Here is a 23,694-nt window from a genome sequence, read left to right as displayed (position 1 = left end):
AGCAAGTCCCTTAATCAAGATAAATAATTCGTTTTTTAATAGATAATTTGTTCTTCAAAAACAAGTTTTTAAGTGAATGAAAGTGTCAGTGTCAAAATGACAAGTTATGACACCAGCATCTATGAACAGTCAAGTCAAAAGGTTTGAACATGTTTTCATTGTGACAGATTCACCCTGGAAGTGCTTCCTAATGTCATGTAAAGGCAAGACAGCATTAATTACCATGAATGGCATTTAGCAAAATAGAATTAAATAAAAATCAAGATGCTGAATATGAATGTTATTTTTATTGTATATTTGCAACTGTTCACAGCATTGTGCAACTGAAAAAATAAACATTTACAACAAATATAAACTCCCTTTGGCTCAGTAAACCCTCCTGCATATCATACTAGTTTTGAAAACTGAAGAGACTGTAAAACAGATGCTTCAGATCAATCATGGTCTTCTGGATGCTCATATCTGTCTGGCCACATATTTCATCTACATCACAGCAATTATCTGTCAGTGCACCAAGGAAAGTATCTTGTTGAGTACCATATCCACCCTCTGCAGGTCTCTGCTGTGATGTCATCACAAGCTGCAAACATGGCTGTTAGCAGGGTCATTTGGGAATGAGGACACCAGCCATGTACCTTCCACCTCCAGGAAGAAAGAAACTTCTCAATTGGATTAAGGAACGAGAGTGGGGAGGGAGATACTCCACAAGCATCCTGCCCAACCACAGCGGAGTGGTGGAAGCTAACATTAGCCTACTACTGCATACTCTGTCAGATTGTCACCAGGCTCATCCCTTTCAATCTCTGGGATTATTTCCAAAAACTAATAATTCACACACCCCTTTTCATCAGTGTAAGAAAAGGTTCACCTGAGAAAAGTTATTTATGGACATTTTCATGGAAACACATTAAAATAGTTTGAAAATGTATGTACAAAATGTTTGACAACATGTTCAGCTATTTTTATGTGCAGTGATGCAAGCAATGAAATAGGGCTGGGCAATAAATCGAAAATTTAGCGTTATCAAAATTTCGGACCCTTATCAATATAATTTTTCCCATGTCAGTAAATTTGATAGTTAAAAAATGAAACGATGTGTGTAGATTGGCAACGTCCACAAACTTACTAATTCCAGCTTTTTAAAAGCTTATTTCTAACCGCGCCGCAACCTTGCTGGCATTAGCCCTGCTCCTCCAAGGTTTAGAGCTGGGTCCAGTAGCGTACCCCCTGATGATCTGCGCTCTGTTCTGAGATCTGTATTTTGTGACTTGGTGAGCACCTCACCAAAGACTAAAGAGGTTCCAGTCATGTCTTCTACTGACCAGAGTGCATATACTCCTACACCTACAGCTCCTACACATAGCTCCGTTGTCATGACAAGTCTACCATCAGTTGAACCTGTCCCAACGGTGCGTCCCGTGCAACCCATGGCCCTAGTGAGGTCTGGTTAGGTTGCGTCCATCAGTACCAGTCTTCGACCATCCAAAGCATGTCAGCGGATCAAGTCATCCCTTTCCACTGGACAAACCAGAGAAACTTAAAGTTCTGTGCGATATCTTCCATAAAGGTTCCAAATGGAAACCTCACATCCCTGTGATGCTATTTTGGACAGTGGGTCAGACGGATGGGTACCTTTGACATTTGAATCGATTCGGTACTAATTCCCGGTACCTAGGAATCGATACCGGTCCTTAACGGTACCAATTTTCGATACTTTTGAGTGTTTAATATTTTAATTCTCTTTTATAATTAAATATACATTTTTCTCAATATATAACCATATTTGATAAATATCACGATTAATAACATACAACTGTTTGTATTTTAACATCGTCCTTGTAGTTTTATAAGCTGATAATTAAACTGAAGCAACTGTACCACCGTGACTCAAGTATAAATGTGACTCAACATAATACATGTGACAACCCCATCTAGTGGACAGCTTTTGTTTCTGCACATACCTGTAGTTATCGTCCATTTATCTTTATTGAGGTGAAATCCTCAATATATCGTGATATTGATTTTAGGCCATATTGCCTAGCCCTACAATCAAATGAAGATTATTGGTTGTATGATCAACCTATACCTGTATAGTTAATTTTGATAGACATGATAAAAGCAAGTAGTGATAATTTTGCAGATATTTGTATTTAATCAATTGCTTCATGTCCATAGGCATATGCCCTTGGATAAAATAAACATTAAACTGCCACTAGGTTGCGCCTGAACAACTACATGCTGTGGAGGTTGCACTATCTGTTTAATTTAATTATGTTGTGAGAATTGCACCAAAGCGACCGAGAAAAACTTTAAAATGGCTCCAACCTCAGTGATGATGCATCCAACTGTGCTGCAACACGCAGAGATGGTTTTGTTTTAATGCAATTAAAAATACATAAAACCCTGTCGTATGCAACTTGGGAAACATTTACATTGCAGGCAAAGTAACCAAAACCATATTTATTTTTAGTTTAAGTGGCACAAACCTTTCATTTCAAATCCAGTCCAGATCACTTTTATTTGTAGTCCTGAATCAGATACATATCTGATGTTTTTATACCCTGCGTGGTCATGTTGCATTCTATCCCTCTTTTTATGATTAGAGAGTGACAGATGGCACATTGGAAAGTGGCAAAATCACACGTAAACTGTGATGTGTTCATGCTTCAGTAAACACTGTGTGCTGTCAGTTCAGGGCCAGACCATTTTATTAAAAAATGTTAGATGGGGAGAAACTTATTTGATGAAAAGGTCAAGAATGTGTATTTACTAGGGGTTTAAATCATAGTTTGATCATGATACAATATCATATCGAGACAGTGGATGGTGATGTGATGTTTGCCGATAATTCAAATTCAGTCACACCATTTCAATTTAGAATCCACTGATAATATTACAAGTGAACACAATCATTTTCCAGGAGAGAGTTTCTTCATTTAACTTGTATGGTGATGTGCAAGAACAGGCGGAAAATGGCATGTCAGCAGAACTTCAACATAAAGCATATTTCAAAATAAAAGTGTGTTATGTTATCGATTTGCAGACATCGCTGTCAGTAAGTCATAGTCATTCTGGTTAGAGTTGGACTCTGCCAAGGCTGCCCTTTGTCACCGATTATGTTCCTAATGTTTATAAACAGGATTTCTGGGTGCAGCCAAGGTGTTGAGGGGATCCGTTTTGGTGGCCTAAGGATCAAGTCTCTGCTTTTTACAGATGGTGTGGTCCTGTTGGCTTTATCAGAACGTGATCTCTGGCTTTTGCTAGAGCGGTTCGCAGCTGATTGTGAAGCAGCTGTGGTGAGAATCAGCTCCTCTAAATCCACCATGGTCTTGAATTGGAAAAGGGTAGAATGCCTTCTCCAGGTCAGGGGTTAGGTCCTGCCCCAAGTGGAAGAGTTTAAGTATCTCGGGGTCTTGTTCATGAGTGAGGGAAAGATGGAGCGTGAGATTGACAGGTGGATTGGTGGTCTGCAGTATTGTGGGCATTGTACCGGTCTGTCACGGTAAAGAGAGAGCTGAGCTGGAAGGCAAAGCTCTTGATTTAATCTTCGATCTACGTTGGGAGTTGGTAGTGACCAAAGAACGAGGTCGCAGATGCAAGTGGCCAAAATGAGTTTTCTCCACAGGGTGGCTGGGCTCTCCCTTAGAGATAGGGTGAGAAGTTTGGTCATCTGGGAGGGGCTCGGAGTAGACCCGCTGCTCCTCCACATTGAGAGGAGCCAGTTGAGGTGGCTCAGGCATCTAATTAGGATGCCTCCTGGACGGCTCACTGGTGAGGTTTTCCGGGTGCATCCAATTAGGAGGAGACCTAAAGAAAGACCCAGGACACGCTGGAGGGACCATGTCTCTCTGCTGGCCTGGGAACATCTTAGGAGTCCCCCGGAGGAGCTGGCCCAAGTGGCTGGGGAGAGGGAAGTCTGCGTCTCTTTGCGTAGGCCACTGCCTCCGCGACCTGACCCCAGAAGAGCATCTGAAAATGGATGGATGGACGTTATTTATTTTTGCATTTTGGATCAATAACCATAAAATTTATGAATCAATGTATTAAATTCTTCGTATTTATGCAATAATATTCTGGCCGTTTCAGAATATCTGATTTTGATATTTAGTGTGCATTTTCATGCCCGTAAGTGTTCAGGCACTGAAGTTGGGACCAACGTTCCTGTTAGTTTAGTCATGGGGGCTCTGGAGGATAGCAAACGGTTGGGAACCATTGGCTTACTGAACAGAACATGGCAAAACCACCTCCATATCAGTTCTTCTTAATCAGAATAGTTTAGGTCTACATATATCATCACTTTTGTTTTGAAAACTATTTATTTCACCTGCTTATGGTCTCTGATTTAGGTTTCTTTTGTTTTGATGGGTACAAACACAAATGTCATTTGGTACAATTTGTTTTTCTGTAAGACCCCGTTTCTGGCTCTGTCATGCCTATTGACCTGTCTGAGTGCCCTTTCCTGCTTTACTGCATGAATGGTCATAAACAGCAGAGGCCTTTCTCATGATCACATTTTTATGAAGTATGGATGAGGACTTAGAAGCCTTATGTCTCATTTCATTTATCCTCTCTAAGGCTTCAGTTGGACTTCTTTGTCTTCTAAGTGTCTTTCACTGAGGTCCATACTTCGCTTTTAGCTTGAAGTGTCTTTGATACCTTTTGTAACAGCATGTCTGATCTCTTTAACTCGCCAGTGTCAGGGACAATATTGCATCAGTGGCACCATGTGTATTTTATAAAGCATCTGGTTAATTTCAGAGCATGCTGCATTTAGCATTTCACTAAAATTCTCTTGGAACAACGTTAAGGCTAACTGCTGCTATTTACATTAAAACAATGTGTTCATCACAGCAGGGAGGTATTTGGTGACATATGCACACTTATTATTTAAAACACAGACAGCAAAACAACTTTAACACAAAAAAGAAAATGAACATGCGTAAAAATCCACATGGCATCACTAACGTAACCAGAAAGCACACAGACTATCAGAAGGGGCAGCTTCGTGCTTTACTGGCACCTAAATCTAACAAAAGAGAAAATGTCCTACTCAAGCATGTTCTGAATCATGTTAGATGTGGTTTCTTTGAAGGGTAAATACAGGAGAAGATCCTAAACTGTTCTCAAGTTTAGTTTTTTTATTTGCTTGTTTGAAGATTTACATTTAAACCCAACAAAGCAGACACAAATGGATTTGGAAACGCATCAATCCTGGTTTGATGAAATCTTCTTCTCCTTTATTATTCCTGATTGATTTTGGTTTACTTCCTTTGTGGACCGTTGCCCAGCTTCCTCTCAGTCTGGTGTCTCTGATATACCCCTGCAGGTCAAACTGTGGTACGACAAAGTGGGTCACCAGCTAATTGTGACCATCCTGGGAGCCAAAGACCTGCCACCCAGGGAAGATGGCCGTCCCAGGAACCCATATGTTAAAATCTACTTCCTCCCTGACAGAAGGTAAGAGTAAAAATGATCGAACTGAACCTATTCATCAAACTGATCTATTTCCTTTTTAGAGATGTATTTGCTTGTTGGCATGCACAGAATAAATGAGAATAATTAGAAGTGTTATTTATCAGGAAAGGGATCATGTGTTTCGGGTGATGATTGCATCATTTACATTTTCATCTTTGAATATTGTTTCTTTATGTACTAATAATTAAAAAAGTGAATGTTTTGATTAGAATGAACCTCTTAATCTGCATGCTGTGGTGCTGTTCCTTAGTTTGTTTTTGTTGTTGATCTTTTGTGTTCGTGGCTGTTCTCTGTCAAGGTTGTAAATATAAACAGTTTGAATTATTGTTCCTCCAGTGACAAAAGCAAGAGGAGAACAAAAACAGTAAAGAAATCCTTAGAGCCCAAATGGAATCAGACCTTTATGTATTCACCGGTACATCGGCGGGAGTTTCGAGAGCGCATGCTGGAGATCACATTGTGGGACCAAGCCCGAGTCAGGGAGGAGGAGAGTGAATTCTTAGGAGAGGTGAGAAAATAAACCCCGCCCCCAATGTCACATATCCAATAGTCTGTCAGCTCATACCAATGCTTCAGTTTTAGCAAATAGTGTCTGGAATGTGTAGTCGTATTGGTGTATTAACACTACTACTACTACTACTAGTACAACTACTACTACCACTAATAATAATAATAATAATAATAATAATAATAATAATAATAATAATAATAATAATAATAATAATAATAATAATAATAATAATGTGGATATGAAATTACATCAGAGGCCAGTTTAGATGCTGCAAGATGGTAATGATGTGGTTGTTGGATGGGGTTCTGAAGATGATTGAATTCACTGAAATTTAATAATGTTTGGTGCTTTTTTTACTTTGACTTGTCTTTCGTGATTTCCATGCCGGAAAAGAAACGAAAAAAAAAAGGGCATAAACATTCCAGCTGCTGCTAATCATGAGATATAAAAAAGGATAATTCTGTCTGAATGTGGACTGGAGATGAAATTTTACAGCAGCCCTGATGATCCTTTATTAAATGTCTCGTTAAATGCACCAACCTTCTTATATTGTCTCTGGTTCATAGCCTTTTCATCCATCCATCCATCCATCCATATATATATATATATATATATATATATATATATATATATATATATATATATATATATATATACACACACATGTATGTATACATAAAATTCCCATCTCACTCTCTGCGGGTGGTCTCATTCTTCCAAGCTCGGATCCTCCACCAGAGACCAGGGAGCTTGAGGGTTCTGCGCAGTATCTTAGCTGTTCCTAGAACTGATCTGCTTTAGCTACTCCTCCAGTTTGGGGGTTACTGCCCCGAGTGCCCTGAAGACCACGGGCACCATCGATGTCTTCACTCTCCAGGCTTTCTAAAGTTCTTCTTTCAGGCCCTGTATCTTCTCTAGTTTCTCATGTTCCTTTTTCCTGATGTTGTCATCACTTGGCATTGCTGCATCAACCACAACCGCTGTCCTCTGTTGTTTGTCCGTCATCACAATGTCTGGTTGGTTCACCATCAACTGTTTGTTGGTCTGGTTCTGGAAGTCCAACAGGAGCTTGGCTCTCTCCTTCTCTGCCACCTCAGGAGGTGTTTCCCACTTCCAGTCCATACTCTACACCAAGGGTATTCAATTCTGGTACCGGGCCTGGAGGGCGGGTATCCAGTAAGTTTTTAAGCAGGTCATTAACAGGCTTCTGCAGAGCCTGATGAGCTGCTGCACAGGTAATTCAACCACTGAATCAAGTGTGTTGGAGCAAAGAAACCACTAAAACATGCTGGATACCTGTGTGTTAGGCGACACCTGTTTTATAACATATTCAGTGGTGCAGTGGTCAGAATGTCAGGCTAGCATATAATTTAGCACAGGTTTGCCTCCCTGTCATAGCCTTTTCTTCTTCTACACTTGTAACTTCTTTCTTCTACACTTGTTATTATGTTTTCAACCTATTATTGGTAAACAGTTTAAAATGTTAGAACTGATCTGTTTGTTTTTAGTCAGAATGAGTCCATGTGAGATGGGCAGAGCAAATCAACTAAAGTGCAGCTTGGAAATGATTAAATTCAAAGATATTTAGGGGCACAAAATGTTTTGCAGAAAACCAAAAAATATAAATAAATGAAATCTGCTTCAGCTGGCTAAACAAATTACTGCCGACACCACCGGCATAATAACATTTTAATATCTGTAACACATGATCTAATGGTCCAACAATGATCAAATTCTACTATTAATAAGTGTAACGGGGTGGAAAGGTTATGCTTTATCACATCAGTGAGCTGTTCTAAAAGACTTTTAAACAGAGTAAAGAGAAGAGTGACGCTTACGCTGCTTCTTTGTGGAACATCTCCTTCTAATCTGTGTTACTTCTTGAAGATCATGTGATTAGAGCAATGGTCAAAGGAACAGAGGGGACAGGAAACACCAGGGATGTCAGTCATTCAGAAACTTTAAAACCTAAAAAATCTATTAAAATAGAAGTGATGCATTTGTTCATAAAATTATCAAATAAAATTCATGAACAAATTAAAAAAAATGTAGAAAACATTTAATTTCACACCTTTATTTATTTAAAGCAAACATGAGTGGGGAACCATCAGTTTAGCCAGTTTGCAAAAACAAAAACAAAGTATTCTTAATCAACTCATCCTCTTTCACATATTGTTGCACTTTATGGTAGAAGTGGGCTCACAATTTAAAATGTGATCTTTTTAGTATTTGAATTTGGTTGTTTTAAAACAAAATATACTGTGTAATGTCGTGGGGACTCAAATGGCACCAAACAATCCATTTCCGTGTCCAATCATGATGCAAACATGGTTCATTCCTAACTGATTATTAGAGGAAAAACATCACTTGACACCGTTTCTGATTGGTTTCTGATAGTACTCTACACTTCAAACGTGTTTGAACAGAACAGGTTTGTCTTGTTTATATGCTTCATGAAAATTACCTCAAAAGTGATCAGTAAACATTGTAGTTCATTATTGAGAAGCTTAATTTACAATTATATCTAACTATGACCCCTTTCCTCTGGCAGATACTTATTGAGCTGGAAACTGCACTTTTAGATGACGAACCTCACTGGTACAAGCTACAAACCCACGATGTGTCATCCATCCCACTTCCACGTGCCTCCCCAAACGCTCAGCGCAGGCAGCTTCATGGAGAGAGTCCGACCCGGCGGCTGCAGAGTATGTAACACTAACATTCTCTCTATTTGAAACACCACCAAACATCCACAGCTCAAATCCTCAGGTCCAAATAAGAAGACTGAATAGTTCTGTGAAATGCAGCTGTTTAGATGTGCTGACTGGGAAACTTTTCTTGTTTATGTCACATGAATTTTACTGCTTCTGTTTTACAGACAAAGGCTCTTATTCATACAACTCAGGTAAAGCCCCCCACCCCAACACGGCTGCTCCATGGACCATCCTGTAGCGTTCCTCTATCGTCTTTGGGCGTGCATCCTCATGATCGGGCTCCCCAGCCCCTTTTCCCTTAGAGAGTGCATCTGTCTGCTGCTCTATGTGAATTTTAAAGTGTAAAGCTGCTTAGTCACACAGGTTTTGAATCCACTCGGTTGCAGAAGACACGTGCACCCTTCAGGGAAACATAATTGGTTAAGGTTTTCTCCTCCCTTCTGTTTATTCATACCTATCTTTCTTTTGACCCCCCACAGCCCACAACCATATCCTCAATGCTCCCTCTGCTTTACCTTTAGCTACAATCTCACTGGGCTGCGACTGCTGGTTGTAGTTTTCAAATAGCATTTGCAAGGGAGTTTCCAAATTACACCAAAATGTTCTCAGTGGTTCTCAGCATGCTTATGGGAGTGGCAGAGCCTCATTTGTGTTGCTGACATTTTAAACAAGCTTAATTTTCTTCTTGTAATACCTGCAGTCATCACAGTTCCTGGGAGTTTGCTCAAGTTAATTTCTGTGGTTCAGAAAATATAAGAAATGTTAGGAAATGTTAGACCAAACTGGCATTGGTGACCACTGAAACCTAAGCTCCTCTCACTGCTGGCAGAAGTGTTCATTCTGGAAGGTGAACATCTACACAACAAAAACCAGACCTTAGGGAAGAATCACAAAATACAAACAATTTAGGAGTAAGTCAGATGTGACATAATTGCTAATAAAATAAGCTTTAAAATAAAAAAAGCAACTCTGAGTAAAATGAAACAAAGACATTTGCATGAAAGTTGCACAAAAGTCATGTAAATGTTGCAGTTTCTTCTGTTCGGGTTATACCCACACAGTTATTTTGTGAGTAACATGTGATCTGTACTTTAAATTGGTGCATTTTCTTGTAATTATTCGTCGTCAGCCTCAGCCCAGTGAGAGCCTGTGCTAAAATAACAGGGATCCTACCAGCTCATGTGGAAAGTGAATCAGTGCTCCCCAAACTGTTCTGTGTCATGGACCAGTGTTGTAGTTAGACATGGTTTAATCAAAGTAATGTTAAAGGCAATAAAGTGCAGAATTTAGACTGTTCTCTATGTGTTTATGTAATTGCCATGCACTTTATTTCTATTGTTGTCTTGTTTTAAGCACTTATTTTACATTTTCAAACATATAGATTAATATATGTGTATATAAACTTAGAAAAAGTAGCTTTTAACTCTTTCTGTGTGGTCCGGTGCTAGATGATCCACGGACTGATACTGGTCCTTAGTCCTGTGGTTGGGGACCCCTGATGCAGGAATTGCTGTTACGCTTCTTTGCTCATTCATTACTTGCGTCTGAGATTCTTAAAGGTGAATAATCGATGCTTTCTAAGTGAAACCATGCCTAAAACGTTTTTTTGAAACAGTTGAAGAATCTAAATAATTGTTCTTGTTCTTTGGGACAGCAGTAGCTCAGGAGGTAGAGCGGGTTGTCCATTAATGAGAAGGTTGCATGTTCGAGCCCAGCTCCGACCAGAGAATTCTGCTGCTGTGTCCTTGGGCAAGACACTTAACCTACCTTGCCTGCGGGTGGTGGTCAGAGGGACCGGTGGCGCCTGTGCTCAGCAGCCTCGCCTCTGTCAGTGTTTGTCAGTGTGCTACATTGTAGCTCATCCCCTCCAGTGTGTGAATGTGTGTGTGAATGGGTGAATGACTGACGAGTGGGTTGTAGAACCCCAAGAAGGCGCCATACAAATACAGTCAATGTATAAATAACTCATTATTTAACTTGAGGCAGATGCTTCAACATATTTGAGGTTTGTCATACTATTATTGCTTTCTGTGACCAGACTGTGGCTCAGTAGCTTTCGATGACTGGATTGCAGTGAACTGCTTGACGGTACTGTGTTCTCTGGCTGATTAAGGTTTCCTCGCTCCCCACCACAACAACTTTCTGAGCGTTTGTATTAGTGAGAGGTGAAAGAGCTGACAGCTGTAAAACGTTTTCTGCCAACTGAGTTGTGAGATTGGGAGTGGTGCTGCCGGAGTGCAGCACTTGTTTTTTTCTGAAAAAGCAAGCTTGTCTACTTGATTTAAGTTGACTGAAGAGTGAAGGTGGAGGGATGTGTTTGATGCATGTGTGTGTGTGTGTGTGTCCAAATAGTTCCATGATTAACATCCAAACACAAACACAAGAGGACACAACTAAACTTCAGAGAGTCAAAATGGCCAAAGATATATTAGCGTGAGGCAGAGGCTGAGGCCTTTCCCCAGCGCTAGCTCTGAAATCACCTGGCTCTGATGCTCAATAGATTTTCAGAATTTTAAGCATTTAATTACACTTAAACAGAATAATAAAAAATGCACCCCCCTCAGAGTTGTCATGAATATAAACTAGGTCTTTTAAACCTATCATGGTTGTTCGAACCAGGCTGTAAACATGTTTATTTTTGATGTGAAATGGGCATTTTTAACATAGGAGTCAATGGTGGTGCCAGCCCCTAGTGGATCAGGAAGGAACAGCAATTTTAGGCACTTCTTCTTGGCTTCAAAAATGCTCACCAAAGTGGCTCCTTAGTCACGACGAAGAAGGCTGTTGTTGTTTTAGCGTTCAGGAAACAGCAGAGAGCGTCTAGACTAGTAAAAGCTAACTGTTAGAATTAGCAACTCCACCACACAGCAAAACTCCTTCAGGCTTGTGTTATTTACTTGTGGAGATAAAACATCAACGGTGCAGAGAAAACAGAGTCAGTGGTAGAGTTGTGTTGCTGTTAGCTGATCAGAGGCAAGATGTCCACATGCCAGGAAACAAGACTCCAAATCCTTTCATCTGAAGCTACTTTTTTGTCTGGCTTAATTCTCCGTACGGTTACAGGCACACCGGAGGTTTTTACCCCAGAGTTCGACTTACAAGGCATTTATTCTTACTAGAGACCACTGCAGATGTATTGAAAATAGGAGTGAAGGACTTCTTTCACTGTCTTATCTCTCTGTCTTTTTTCTTCCTGCTTTTCTCTCTGCCTCTTTACTTCAAAGGATCCCAAAGGATAAGTGACAGCGAGATATCAGACTATGATTGTGAAGATGGAGTTGGGGTTATACCAGGTAATAAACAAAACTAACAAAACTGACTTAAAAGTAAATAAATAAATTAAAAACACGGAAAGTACATTTCTACACTGAATTTAGCTTATTTTTCCCATTTGAGATGGTGAAGATCACATATCTTAAAGAAATCACCCCCAGTCAAGTGTTCAGACCTGAACTGCCTACAAGCACAACTGTGTACACTGTTAGAGAGATACAATACTGCAGCCCATCAGCAGAAGCAGACTGAGGGAGCGCAGGGCGTTTTATTCTGCTCTGCGTTGATAGTCGTTTCCAGCGTTCCAGGGTTCCAGCAGCACGCCCACGCTGCACCTCAGAAAGTACAGGAGCTGCAAAATAGTAAAGAGAAAAGTCTTAAAAGTGCTCATAACACCAAATAAAATGTGGCTACCCTGTTTGCTGGAAAGCCTTTAATAAAGCCCTCGATGAAAAGAAGCATCGTTAGTTTTGAACATAGAAAGAGAAAGGAGAGCCTCGCTGGTGGAGTTTTAGGTAAAGGAAATTCTAATCCGGCTTTTTAACATTCACATCAGCAGTTCTTCGCCCTTCCACTGTCCTCAGCCTTGGTTTCACCCTCACCTTAATGCAGTTGGATGGAGGAAATGCTTGAGATGTCATCACAGTTGGCTCCAAACTGAATGACTCAACGGACAGCTTGCAGATATATGCTCTGGAAAATAACAAACAGGATACAGTTTGACACATTTCAGTGTGTTCAAGTCTTGGTGTTGTAGTAAGTTTTAGTAAGAGAGGAGGATGACCACATTTTCTTGCATATTTGTTACTTTTATTCAATTCAATTCAATTCAATTCAAAGATACTTTATTAATCCCAGAGGGAAATTAGAGTATAATATAACATTGTAACTTAGTTACTTTTTGAAGTAATTAGTCAACACATTCTCACACCCAAGGCGTCAAAATATGACGCGTGTGACCAAGCCTCAATATATGATGATTGGTGACACCCCAGCGCGTCAGGAGACGACGATCAGGGGCACGCTGGGTCACGTGGTTCCTCTGGCATCACTGTTTGATGCGCGCGGTCACACGGACATTATTTGACTATTTAACCTTCCCCTCACCCCAATCCTAACCTTAAGGTGCATAAACTGTGACCTTAAGGTTAGGATTGGAGTGAGTGGATGGTAAAGTAGTTCACAAGTAGTTCTAATGTCCGTCTCGCCACCAACGCCGGATATCGATGCTCTGGGACGCTGTGTCAGCAGTTTGTCCCTTATCGTCGTTTCCTGACGCGCTGGGGCGTCCCGAATCGTTATATATTGACGCTTGGTCACACGCGTCATATTTTGACGCCTTGGGTGTGAGAATGTGTTGAATTCGTAGCTATACCTAATTATTTTTTTTAAGTAGCTTTCCCAACACTGCCTATCACAACAAAGCTATTTAAGTTCATATTACAAGTCAATGAAATAATCAGAAGAGTTTCGGTGAGGTGATTCCTTTTAACCTTCATACTCAGGAATACTTAAAGATACTCGTATATACTCATTCAAAGACACCCAAGGATAGTTAAAGATTCTCATATATACTGTGATATGATCCATCCATGTTACACAGGCCCTACCATCCTAGAAAAATCACCAGGACCTGTATAGACATACTGATGCACCAGTTTGAGTTACCGCTCTTTACCTGAACTCAGAGTCCTGGATTGCCAGAAAAGGCTTTTTCTCTTGCCAGGGGAAGAAAAGATTTCATTTAGCTCTGCATGCCAGGTAATTACTCTGTTGCAGGATAGCCAGTGTTGTCATTCTATGACACATAATAATAGAGCTTAGATTCAAGATGCTGATTTCTGGTTTTCTTTTTGTGGCAAAGTTTACTAATTTGATTTTTTTCCATCCACTTGATTCCCATTAGAAACAAAATTGTATCAAGTGACAAAGTAAAAAAAAGACTCAAAATGATTTATTAGAATCTCTAATTTAATCCCACGTTTCCTGCTTTTCTAGCTTTTGATTTAAGCTTTGTTGTGAACTTTTTAAGCGCTACACAGTCTACTGAATACTAATCAACTTTAATAGTGCTAGGCATTGACCTTAACTAGGGCTACTAGCCATGTCTGATTACTGGTTAATGAACTCTTTCAAGTTGAATGAACTAATCAGTCTAGCAGAAAAAAATCATTAGAATGTTTCAGGTTTTTAAAATCTATTTTCATGTTTAATAGACAGAATTAACAAAGCAGATAAAATGCCATTTTATGGAAAGCTAGTTCTTGATTTTGACATTTAGTTGAAGTTCTACAAAGAATGACAACATGAAGTCAAACTGAAGCCTTTCAGACTTTCATTTGTTAAATCAAACAACAGTTTTACCAACTGAATTAAGTCAAAGAAGAAGGGAATGCAAACTGCTGCGTACATTCTTCTAAATGAGGCTCCAGTATGGCCTGACATCTGTTCTGTTCATTAATGTGTGTGTTAACAGACTATCGGCCAAACGGAAGAGACTTCCAGAGCTCCACGTTGTCTGTCCCTGAGCAGGTCATGTCATCTAACCACTGCTCTCGATCAGCTGACATAAACCGGGCGAGGTCGCGCTCTCCAAGCGTTCCCCCACCTTCCAGGTAACAACCACTGAATGAACTGAGGATATGAATGAACAAATGGCAATTTTTTCACTCTGTTCTTATATTTTAAAATCATCTGTTATATTTTTAGTTTAAATACTTTTAGCACATCTGCCTTTCTTGTTTTAGAAACAACAGAAACATCAAATGTTGGTTCAGTTAAAGTCATCGTTTCACATTAGGAGTTCGTCACCTGCTGTGTCACTTTTTGCACATCAGCTATCTCTGTTAGTAGTTCAACGTTTGGCCAGATGTTTTAGAGGAGTCGTTTGTGATGTGTGGCCCACTGGAGAACATGTGTTGTGTTCACATGTCACTGAAAACGTATCAAAGGTAAAATGTCTGTAGTCACTTAACTACAGTTACTCTGTTATAGAGGCTTATAATTTGTCTACATTTATTTGGGTTATTTTGCAAAAGATCCCATCAAGAGCGTAGTTCAATGGTTCAGAAAAGACGTTTGGTTTGTTGTGTTTACAGAGACAAATGTGTTTTGTTGTTGTTTTGAGGGAGGGAAAGGTTATTCCTGTTGAGACCTAAGCTGAGATACAGCTGCACTGAGGCTAATGATGTGTCTCCAGTTAAGGACCATATTTGTGTAAGAAGTCTCATAAAATGTCCTTTGAGGTCATTTTTAAGTCCTAGTAAAAGTTCTGCCTTGGTTTGTTCTACAACTCAGCCGGTAGTGTTTTAACTGTAGTCAGAGTTAAAGAGTGGAGTCGTGTTTTGTGGCACGGAAGCAAAGTGGGTCATGAAATCCTCTCTGCAGAACTCAGACAAGATTATCGCAGCGGTGTGTTGTTGTCTTGAAAATGAGCAATAAAAATGTCTAAATACAAAGAGGAGTTTCAGAGCACTCACCAAAAGGTTTACCAAAATATTTATATATTTTTATCCATTTAATCATGTTTTTAACAGATCTTTAAGTAGAGCATGGAGTTTGTCTTCTTTTACATCATAAGCGGCAGGATTCATTTATGTTTTTGTTTTATGTTTATGTATTTAGCAGACGCTTTTGTCCAAAGCGACTTACAAGTGATAATTTGTTTGTTTGTCAAGTTGAAATAAGCTTAAATAAACACATTTAAATAGGGGTGTCTACTGTTCAGCTATATTTAAACTAGTAATGAGGTATTTTTCTCATTCCACTGAGTCAAAAACATTTCTCTGTTCTTCAAAATCGTTTTGGTTCCAAATGATATTTTTAATAGTGCTGCAGATGTTCACAGATTTGGCAGAGATATTGCAAATTTGGTACTTTTTAAGTGTCCAACGTACTTTGATCCACAGACACTTCATAAATCATAAATATTACAGCCAATACTTACCTGGCCTCTCCATTCTCTCTGTTCTCCTGTCAGTTCTGAACTTTTTAAGTAAAGAGGAAAGAATGAATTAGAAGAAGATTTGTATATTTACCTGAATCACTGTGACTTGAACCATTACCAAAATATATGAACACACCCAGTCACTTTGGTGATGTCTCAAACTAAACACCTGGTTATTGTTATAATGAGAAGAGATGAAAGCATCTTTTACACCTTTGAGTCAACCAGGAAGCTGAAATAATTCAATATAAATAATTAGGAGCTTATGTTGCAGCTGCTGATCTTTAAAGGTGATGTGACCAGTTATCCTCCATCAGTACTCATTTTTGTGAGTGTTAGGACATGTTGGTCCAACAGTCCAGTTATAGCTTTGGCAGCTACTTCCCTCTGGCCAATTAACTTTATTTGATATTTCTAAGGCTTAGCCTAAATCAGCGTCAAAGGCAGAAAATGCACTTATCTAAATTGTCTGGGACAGTACTTATTTGACTCTATTTTGTCAGTTCTAATTAAGAAGAGCATTTAAAACAGTTACAAATTACACAGGAAACAAGTCCCAGTGTGCCAACAAGATGTATATTTAAGAAAAAAAAACACATTTTGGGTTTTCAAAAGGATTTCTGTCATTTTGATCTGCTTTCTAGATGGATGCTCTGAGTTATACAACCTTGTGTAGGTGACATCAGTCAGGTCAGGCTGTGTTATATCTGTTTGTTTGGTAAAGTGGAGGAGATCTCCTCCTCCTCCTGATTTCTTTTCTCATTTTTAGCTCCTATCATCTTAGACTATATTTGTTACATCAGCACTCTTTTGCAGCTCAGTTTTTGTGTTAGGTAAAAAAAAAAGACTTTGCTTTTACCTATTTTTCTCAATTCTCCAAACTCCACATGTTTACCTATACTTTTGTGTCTCCAGTCTTCCCATTCTCTCTGTCTGCTGTCCTCTTTTTCCTCTTCATCATATCAGAACCATCTCTGTCTTCTCTCCTCCCTCCATGTGGTTGCAGCCATTTTCTCACCTTACCTCGATCCAGACACATTCAGTTCATTGGTGATCATCCAAAGGACCGCAGGTAGACCTTTACCTGAGTTTGCATGAAGCCTGAGCTCTTTCATATACCTAGTGTTCCACCAACCCACACGCTCTTTTTGTTTTGGAAGAAAAGCTTCCAAATGGCACCAGTTCACTGGCATGTTTTCTTTTGAATTATCCTGGAATCTCACAGGCAACCCTGCCCTTAAAGTGTAAATATGCTTTCTAGAATCACTTTCACAACTTTAACACAGTAGAACAGTCAGAATCATTTTGAAGAAATACTAAAATGCACCTTTATTGATCATTAACTGATAAAAGGTTTCAGAAAATGCAGAATGAAATTGCAGTAAACCTAGGTTCAGCGCAGTTTCTGAACAAAAGCTGATCAAAGATGATCCAGTTGGTAAAAATTCTGTTTGATCCATCTTTACTTAAAAATAAAACCAGAAACAAATACAGCTGCTGTCTGTCAAGGTTGCTTCCCAGATTATGTGAGTGGGAACACATTTAACCCTCTGGAGGCAGGCGCTGCAGATTAGCAACGTTAACTCCTACCTGCCTGGTTACTCCACATACGCATTTCATGAGCATTTTTTTACTCAGAAGTACTCCTGAAGGACTTAGTTGTTCATCCTTTTATCAAATCTCATTTTTAGCCAGTGAGGGTTAAAGCAAAATGATAAATGTCCTGCTCTTGTATGGTCACCGTCGCCTCCGTAACCAATCATGAGAAATTCCTTGGTATCGGTGATTTGTGTGAGCAGAACTTCATGGGCACAGTTTCCAGTGAGAACATGAAGCTGCTGCTTCAGCCTTCTGTGTGAAATCGGATCTTGTGATTGTGTTTTATCCTGCTCAGTATGTTCTGGTTTACGAATGTCTCCATTCTGTAGCAGCAGCGAGCTGAAAAGTGAAAAGAGCCAGTGGTCAGGTTAGGATATGTTTGTCATTTCAGAGGATCGAACGTGTTCTGCTGAGGATTGTTTATACAAACAGTTGTCTACTTTCTTCTGATTTGTTAAATATGTAGAAACACTCTCTCCACCATCCCGTTATGTAAATATGTCCTCTTCATGCTTCGTTGTTCAGCATGTGTTCAGATGGAAAAGAACATTTTTTTCTGTTTCACTACAGTGTAGTTTTGTCCAGCAGAGGGGGTTCTCCTGCAGACATGTGGACACATTCAGCGGACCAGGATCCTGTAGATTAACCTTCAGTGGGAATCCAGAAGAGTCCTCCATTTTTCTTGTTAATCTAAAATGAGATGCTTACCAGTTGTGATATTTTTTCACCAGCCGCAACCATCGTGTGTACCCAATCTGCAGAGAGGAAGCAGTCAGGTTACTGCGTTCTGCTAGGATGACCCGTGCCTATTCTGAGGGCGCCTATTCCTCCGACTATGACTATGAGAGGTATTGAAATGTGCTGCTGCAGCATCTGTACATCCGTCATCATGTGGTCTCTTCCAGTTGTCCCTCGTTTCCCTGTGACCATGCAAGTGATGACTAAAAATGATATCCTAACTGATATCGGTTTTTGTTTAGACGTCATCACAGCTCTGAAGTTGTGCACACTGAATGTACACAACCGTCCTCGTATGTCGAGGCTCAGAGCTCTTTGTGTTACTGGTGTCACCTGTGTGTAAACTGGTTGTAGAGTTAAGTTCTGCCATATGTTGATGTTACAGTAACGTTTAGTATTTTTGAATTGAACTGAGTTAAACCTGTGGTTGAAGGTGCTCCACTGTTCTGGAGTCTGATGCATATTGTTCTGGGCTGCAGTCGTTCTAGAAATGTTTGTTATTGTTTTTGTTTTGCCTGGTCAGAATGGGCTGATGTGATTGTTGTTTCTCACATTAGGAGAAGCGTTCTGTTTTTAACAGCCATGCCAGTCTTGCTGCGTTAATGAGGAGAAAGGACGGACATCCCCCTCTCCTTCACACAGTAAAAGTATGCTGCCGCTTGGCTTTAACTCAGGAAGAACATTGTGTTTTATCCACTTGTCTCTTCTCTAGGAGGAAGAAGTGATGAATCCACAAAACCTGACCTGTAGGGATGATTTTCCTTTAATCAGGTGTCACAAGCTTTCCCTGAGATCCAGCTTTTTACAACTTGAGCTCGCATTGCCATTATTCTGTTTTGTCTAAAAGCCCCAAGTTCATTCACGATGTAAAGAAATAAATGATTAAGTGTGGATTTGAAAAAACATTTTCCTCTCAATTACTAGCCACTTTTGTTTGTTGATTTTAATTTTAACTGGCATTAGTTTTCTAACTTGATTTAAATATTTATTTTGTCAGACTCATGTCTTTGCTGTGTCTCACTGAACTTTGTTGTTTACTTCAACATAAGTCTGACATGGGACTGCAGTGAAGTACTTCCTGGGTGGTAATGTTTTACTACAGCTCCAACATACATTCACCACATCTGGTCAGTAGATTTATTTAACTTAAAACTTGCAGAGTTGTTTTTGTTTGGACAGTGACTCAGACATCATCCTGACTTGATGCTAATGGTGCGTACGCTAGCTGTATTAGCATTCAGATATTGTTGATGCAATCCAGCTTGATTGTCCCCATAGTGGAAACTTCCTGCATCCTGAAGTGAAATAATCACAATCTCAACAGCATGAGTACAAGTAGAACTATAAATATACCATCTTAAGCTGTCAGTGGGACTCATAAAATATTTATTATTATTATTATTATTAGTAGTAGTAGTATTATTATTGAATATTCATTGGGTTTAAAGGCACACTAAGTCACTTTTTCATATTTTTAAGTACTTACTTTTAAGTACCAGTTGGTCCTAAATGACCCTTCACTGGGTGAATAAGCCCACTTGGCTACAGAACAGACGAGCTACAGATAACCAGCATTTATTGTAACGTGTTCCTCATGGCGGAGCCTGCGAAGAAACAAAGAAAACTTTGATCTGATGAACATTGGATACAGACCTTGTGATCCTATTAGAATAGAATAGATCAGAATAGAATAGAATAGAATAGACTTTATTAATCCCACAGTGGGGAATGTCACTCGTTACAGCAGCACATACGCATAGAGAAAAGGAAGAAGAAAAAGAATAGCAATTGTATATACAATTTTAATGTTTTTATGCATGTGCTTATTTTCCCGGTGTTCATAATTATTCCTAAATATGTATTTCAGACAGCAGTGGTTACACCTGCCCCATTTACACACAAGCACACACACACACACGCACACACACACATTCTCATAGCACTCATTTTTAGGACATCATTGGCTTCCATTTATTTTAGTGACTGGATTGTGCCTAACCCTAACTATAACCAGTCTATTCCTAATCCTGACCTTAACTAAAACTGAATTCACACCGTACCTCTAAAACTAACGAGTAGAGCTCTGTGACATTGTACCTAACAGCTGGTCCTCAGGTAAAAAGTTTGTCATTGGTTTTCACTTTGATTTACAGACGAGTACACACACACACACACACACACACACACACACACACACACACACACACACACACACACACACACACACACACACACACACACACACACACACACACACACACACACACACACACACACACACACGTCTGTCAATCCTTAACCTACAGAAGTGTTCTCTTTTCACCTGTCAAATCTCAGTCACTGATGCTCGTTTCCTCACACACCATTGATTTCTTATTGATGAGTCTTGACTCTCTAATCACCACCCAGAACAATGGTAGAGCCATCCTTGTCATCAGGCCCGCTGAAGCTGGTCATGCTGTCGGCTGGTCCTGTCACCGCTGCTTGTAGCTTCTACAGTAACGTGCTGTATTCACCCAGCAGTCTTTCCATGTTCGGCTTTACTGACACACTACAGCCTCTCTCTGTGGTTGCACAGTTCCTCATCTTGTCTACAGTGTCGGTCATACCAGAAACTCTGTTAGTCGTCAGTAAAGTGGCTGTAAACGAAGAGGCCTCATTATACTCTGCATCCAGTGATGGAATAACTCTCAGTACGTAATGAGGTGTCTATGTCTGTGGGCTAGGCGACATGCTAGCAGCGGAGTGTGCTACCAGCACATGATTCCTGCATGTTTTAGATATTGAATATAGCTGATTAGTTTAACTTAGTTTCTACAGGAGCAGTTCATCACTAACGAAGGCTGAGTGGACATTTCAGCAGTGAGATGAAGGTGTTAAAACACACATGCACAGCGAGGGGAGTACGCAGCAGTTCAGTTTTATGACAGTGATCTAAAACAGACACTAGAGGGTGTTAAAACGTGCCAAAACTTCCTTAGTGTGCCTTTAAGTCTTTAGTGTAATGAGTTTGACAAAGTATATTTTACTCTCTTTAAAATAAACATGTGAATTTGGTACAAAACACAGAGTGGTGGTTCAACTCTCAAAAGCTCTTCTTTTGGACAATATTTAATGAAAATAAAAATAACTGGACAAGGCTAGAAAAAACAATTGCTACTTTGTCATTTTCTTTTATTCTTGCTGCAACTTTTCAAAGGTAGTTAAAACTGAAATCTATTTGCATTTTCACCCTGTTTTAGATGTGTGTGTATAAATCAACAAGCTTTCTGCACCGTGTCAAAAATCAAATGTGTGTAGGTGTTTATGTTTTGCTCTCACTAACAAACGATCAAATGTTTTAAGAACTATGAGCTGCTGAAGCACAAAGTACCAATCTGCATGTTACAACCCCTTCACTTGTCAGCTGCTCTGACCGTGTGTGTTTGTTCCTCCTGTTTCTGCCTGCAGCTGTTAACCTTTGTTCTTTTTCTGGATGGTAATCTCACCAGCTTCTTGCCTCTTTAGGTCAACGATAGTCTTCTTTCTTACTGGGTCAAGGCAGAGCATTTTATAAGAATTATAAACACAACAAGCTAATTGTATTAAACCATAGCATTTGGAACTGACCAGTGAAAGCTCAACTGTGTTCATTGTAACAACCTCACAGTAATTTTACCACACTGTAGCTTTTTTTTTTCACAATAGCCCTAAAACTGAAAAAAAAAAAAACAACTATAAAAGCAGAATTGCTGAAATTACTGTTTTGGCCTTTCTTTTTTTTTAATTAATTAATTAATTAATTTTTTTTTTATTTTTTTTTACAAAAAAGCCTTTTAGAAAGAAGAAAATCCGTTTTCTGTGCTTAAAATCCAACTACCTTGGTTGACCCGTTTTTCCAAAATGAAAGTTCAGATCTTTGAAATTGGATTCCTTTGAAATTTTTATAAATCTTTAACATCTTACTCCTGGGGTATGGCTCTTTGAACAACCCCAGTTTGGCGAATTAGAATAATACGGACCATACCGATGCTTGGCCTAACCCGTTTGGATCAACTTCAGTTTTAAAACTCTTTAAGCTGTTCATGTGAATTCTGTTTTATAGATATTTTTATTGCTATCAGGTTCACAAAACAACGTTAACATGTTTTATTCCTACATGAACAAGCTGAGGTTGAACAGGAAGCGCTACCGCTAGCTGCTGCAACAAATAATCATATTGAACAGATAATTGCTCAGTATGATATTGATGGTGATGTGATGGCTTTTAAAAATAGTTTGCTTAAGCTGTTGAAAGATATTCAGATTAAACTTGTAACAAGTTATTAACTTATAAATCTGGTCTGAACTTGTCTCTGTTTTGACAAAATGAGGTGTTTTCTAGTTGCAGGAAGTAATTAGTGACATTTGTATTTCAGTGTTTTAATAAGACATTTTCTTAGGTTAGCTTGTTGTATTTTCTTGTAGAAATCCAACCTCTTTGTAAAAGGTTAATAAAACGTTGGAAGACAGACCATTGGTGGTAGATTCATACAAACATTCTTCTTGGAGTTTTTAGGGTTCATCAGGATTCTTTGCTCTCATAGTCCACCCTGCCTGCCTTATGCCGCTGCCCTGCTGGAGTCACACTGAGTGCCTGCCTGTCTCTTAACAACCCCTGTAGGAACCATGGAGCCATGGATAGACACGAGTTTCACAGCAGGTCCCGCTCTGCAGACCAACGGGCCACTATAGAGCGCCTATCATCCCGCTCGCGCTCCTCTGAGCGCCCCCACGACTCTTCACTCATGAGATCGATGCCGTCTCTGCCATCTGGGAGGTCCGCACCCCCCTCACCAGCCATGACGAGGTGTGACCCAGATTGGACAAGCCAACCAAGCACATCGCTAACTGGAGTTTTAGTCTGTACTGTCATTTACCCGAGGCATAGCTACACTGGAGGGAAAAATTGTTTTCATTTAAAAAAAGTTATCCAAAGATTATCCACAATTAGCATTACTGAGACAAAATCTGCTGCTCATACACATTACAGTTCCCCATCAGATTACTATTGCTACCATTACCTATTGGCCATAACATTATCACAGCTTTGACTAAGCATGGATGAAGAACATGTCCCAGACTGACAGGTACTGAGACATTAGCACTCACAGGATGGATTACTCACCTTTAGGTCAAAGGTTGTCAAAGGCCGTAATGATTAGCCTGTAGCTCTTGGTGAAAAATTACAAACAACATTAGTAAGAAAGGTTTAAAAATGTCTTGCAGAAGTTCCAGACTTCCACACTTGTGTCACCAGAATTGTAAAGATGCAAACCAAACATCTGGAATCCTTCTGAATTCCTCACGAGACACAAAGTTAAGAAAATTTAAAGCCCAGTTCACTGCAAAATAATTATGATGATTTTTGATCAGCCCCAGCTCTTCCAACAATCTTTAAGTTGCGCACGATAACGGCT

At 39.6% G+C, this 23,694-nt stretch overlaps 1 protein-coding gene and 1 long non-coding RNA gene across 50 annotated transcripts in view; one reads left to right on the top strand and one right to left on the bottom strand.

Annotated features, from left to right (window-relative positions):
* The window catches only part of rims2a (regulating synaptic membrane exocytosis 2a), a 235,951-nt gene that overhangs the window by 139,173 nt on the left and 73,084 nt on the right, over positions 1–23,694 (top strand). For 24 of the 49 annotated variants that reach the window (XM_070550877.1, XM_070550879.1, XM_070550885.1 and 21 more), the window contains 7 exons: positions 5,327–5,457; positions 5,812–5,983; positions 8,538–8,691; positions 11,925–11,993; positions 14,450–14,588; positions 18,250–18,366; positions 22,899–23,084. In XM_070550877.1, the coding sequence (XP_070406978.1) occupies positions 5,327–5,457; positions 5,812–5,983; positions 8,538–8,691; positions 11,925–11,993; positions 14,450–14,588; positions 18,250–18,366; positions 22,899–23,084 (968 nt within the window). Of the gene's footprint in view, positions 1–5,326; positions 5,458–5,790; positions 5,984–8,537; positions 8,692–8,864; positions 8,892–11,924; positions 11,994–14,449; positions 14,589–18,249; positions 18,367–22,898; positions 23,085–23,694 lie in introns of all 49 variants that reach the window. The other 25 variants (XM_070550878.1, XM_070550871.1, XM_070550876.1 and 22 more) reach the window with 6 other exon arrangements.
* Positions 12,222–17,048, bottom strand: LOC129163356 (uncharacterized). Its single transcript, XR_008563228.2, has 3 exons — positions 16,815–17,048; positions 12,576–12,666; positions 12,222–12,325 (listed from the first exon to the last, which is right to left on the bottom strand). It is a non-coding gene; the product is annotated as an uncharacterized lncRNA (long non-coding RNA).

The sequence above is a fragment of the Nothobranchius furzeri genome, chromosome 5 (genome assembly GCF_043380555.1).
Source record: "Nothobranchius furzeri strain GRZ-AD chromosome 5, NfurGRZ-RIMD1, whole genome shotgun sequence".
Classification (NCBI taxonomy): domain Eukaryota; kingdom Metazoa; phylum Chordata; class Actinopteri; order Cyprinodontiformes; family Nothobranchiidae; genus Nothobranchius; species Nothobranchius furzeri.
This window is presented reverse-complemented; position numbering and strand designations above follow the sequence as displayed.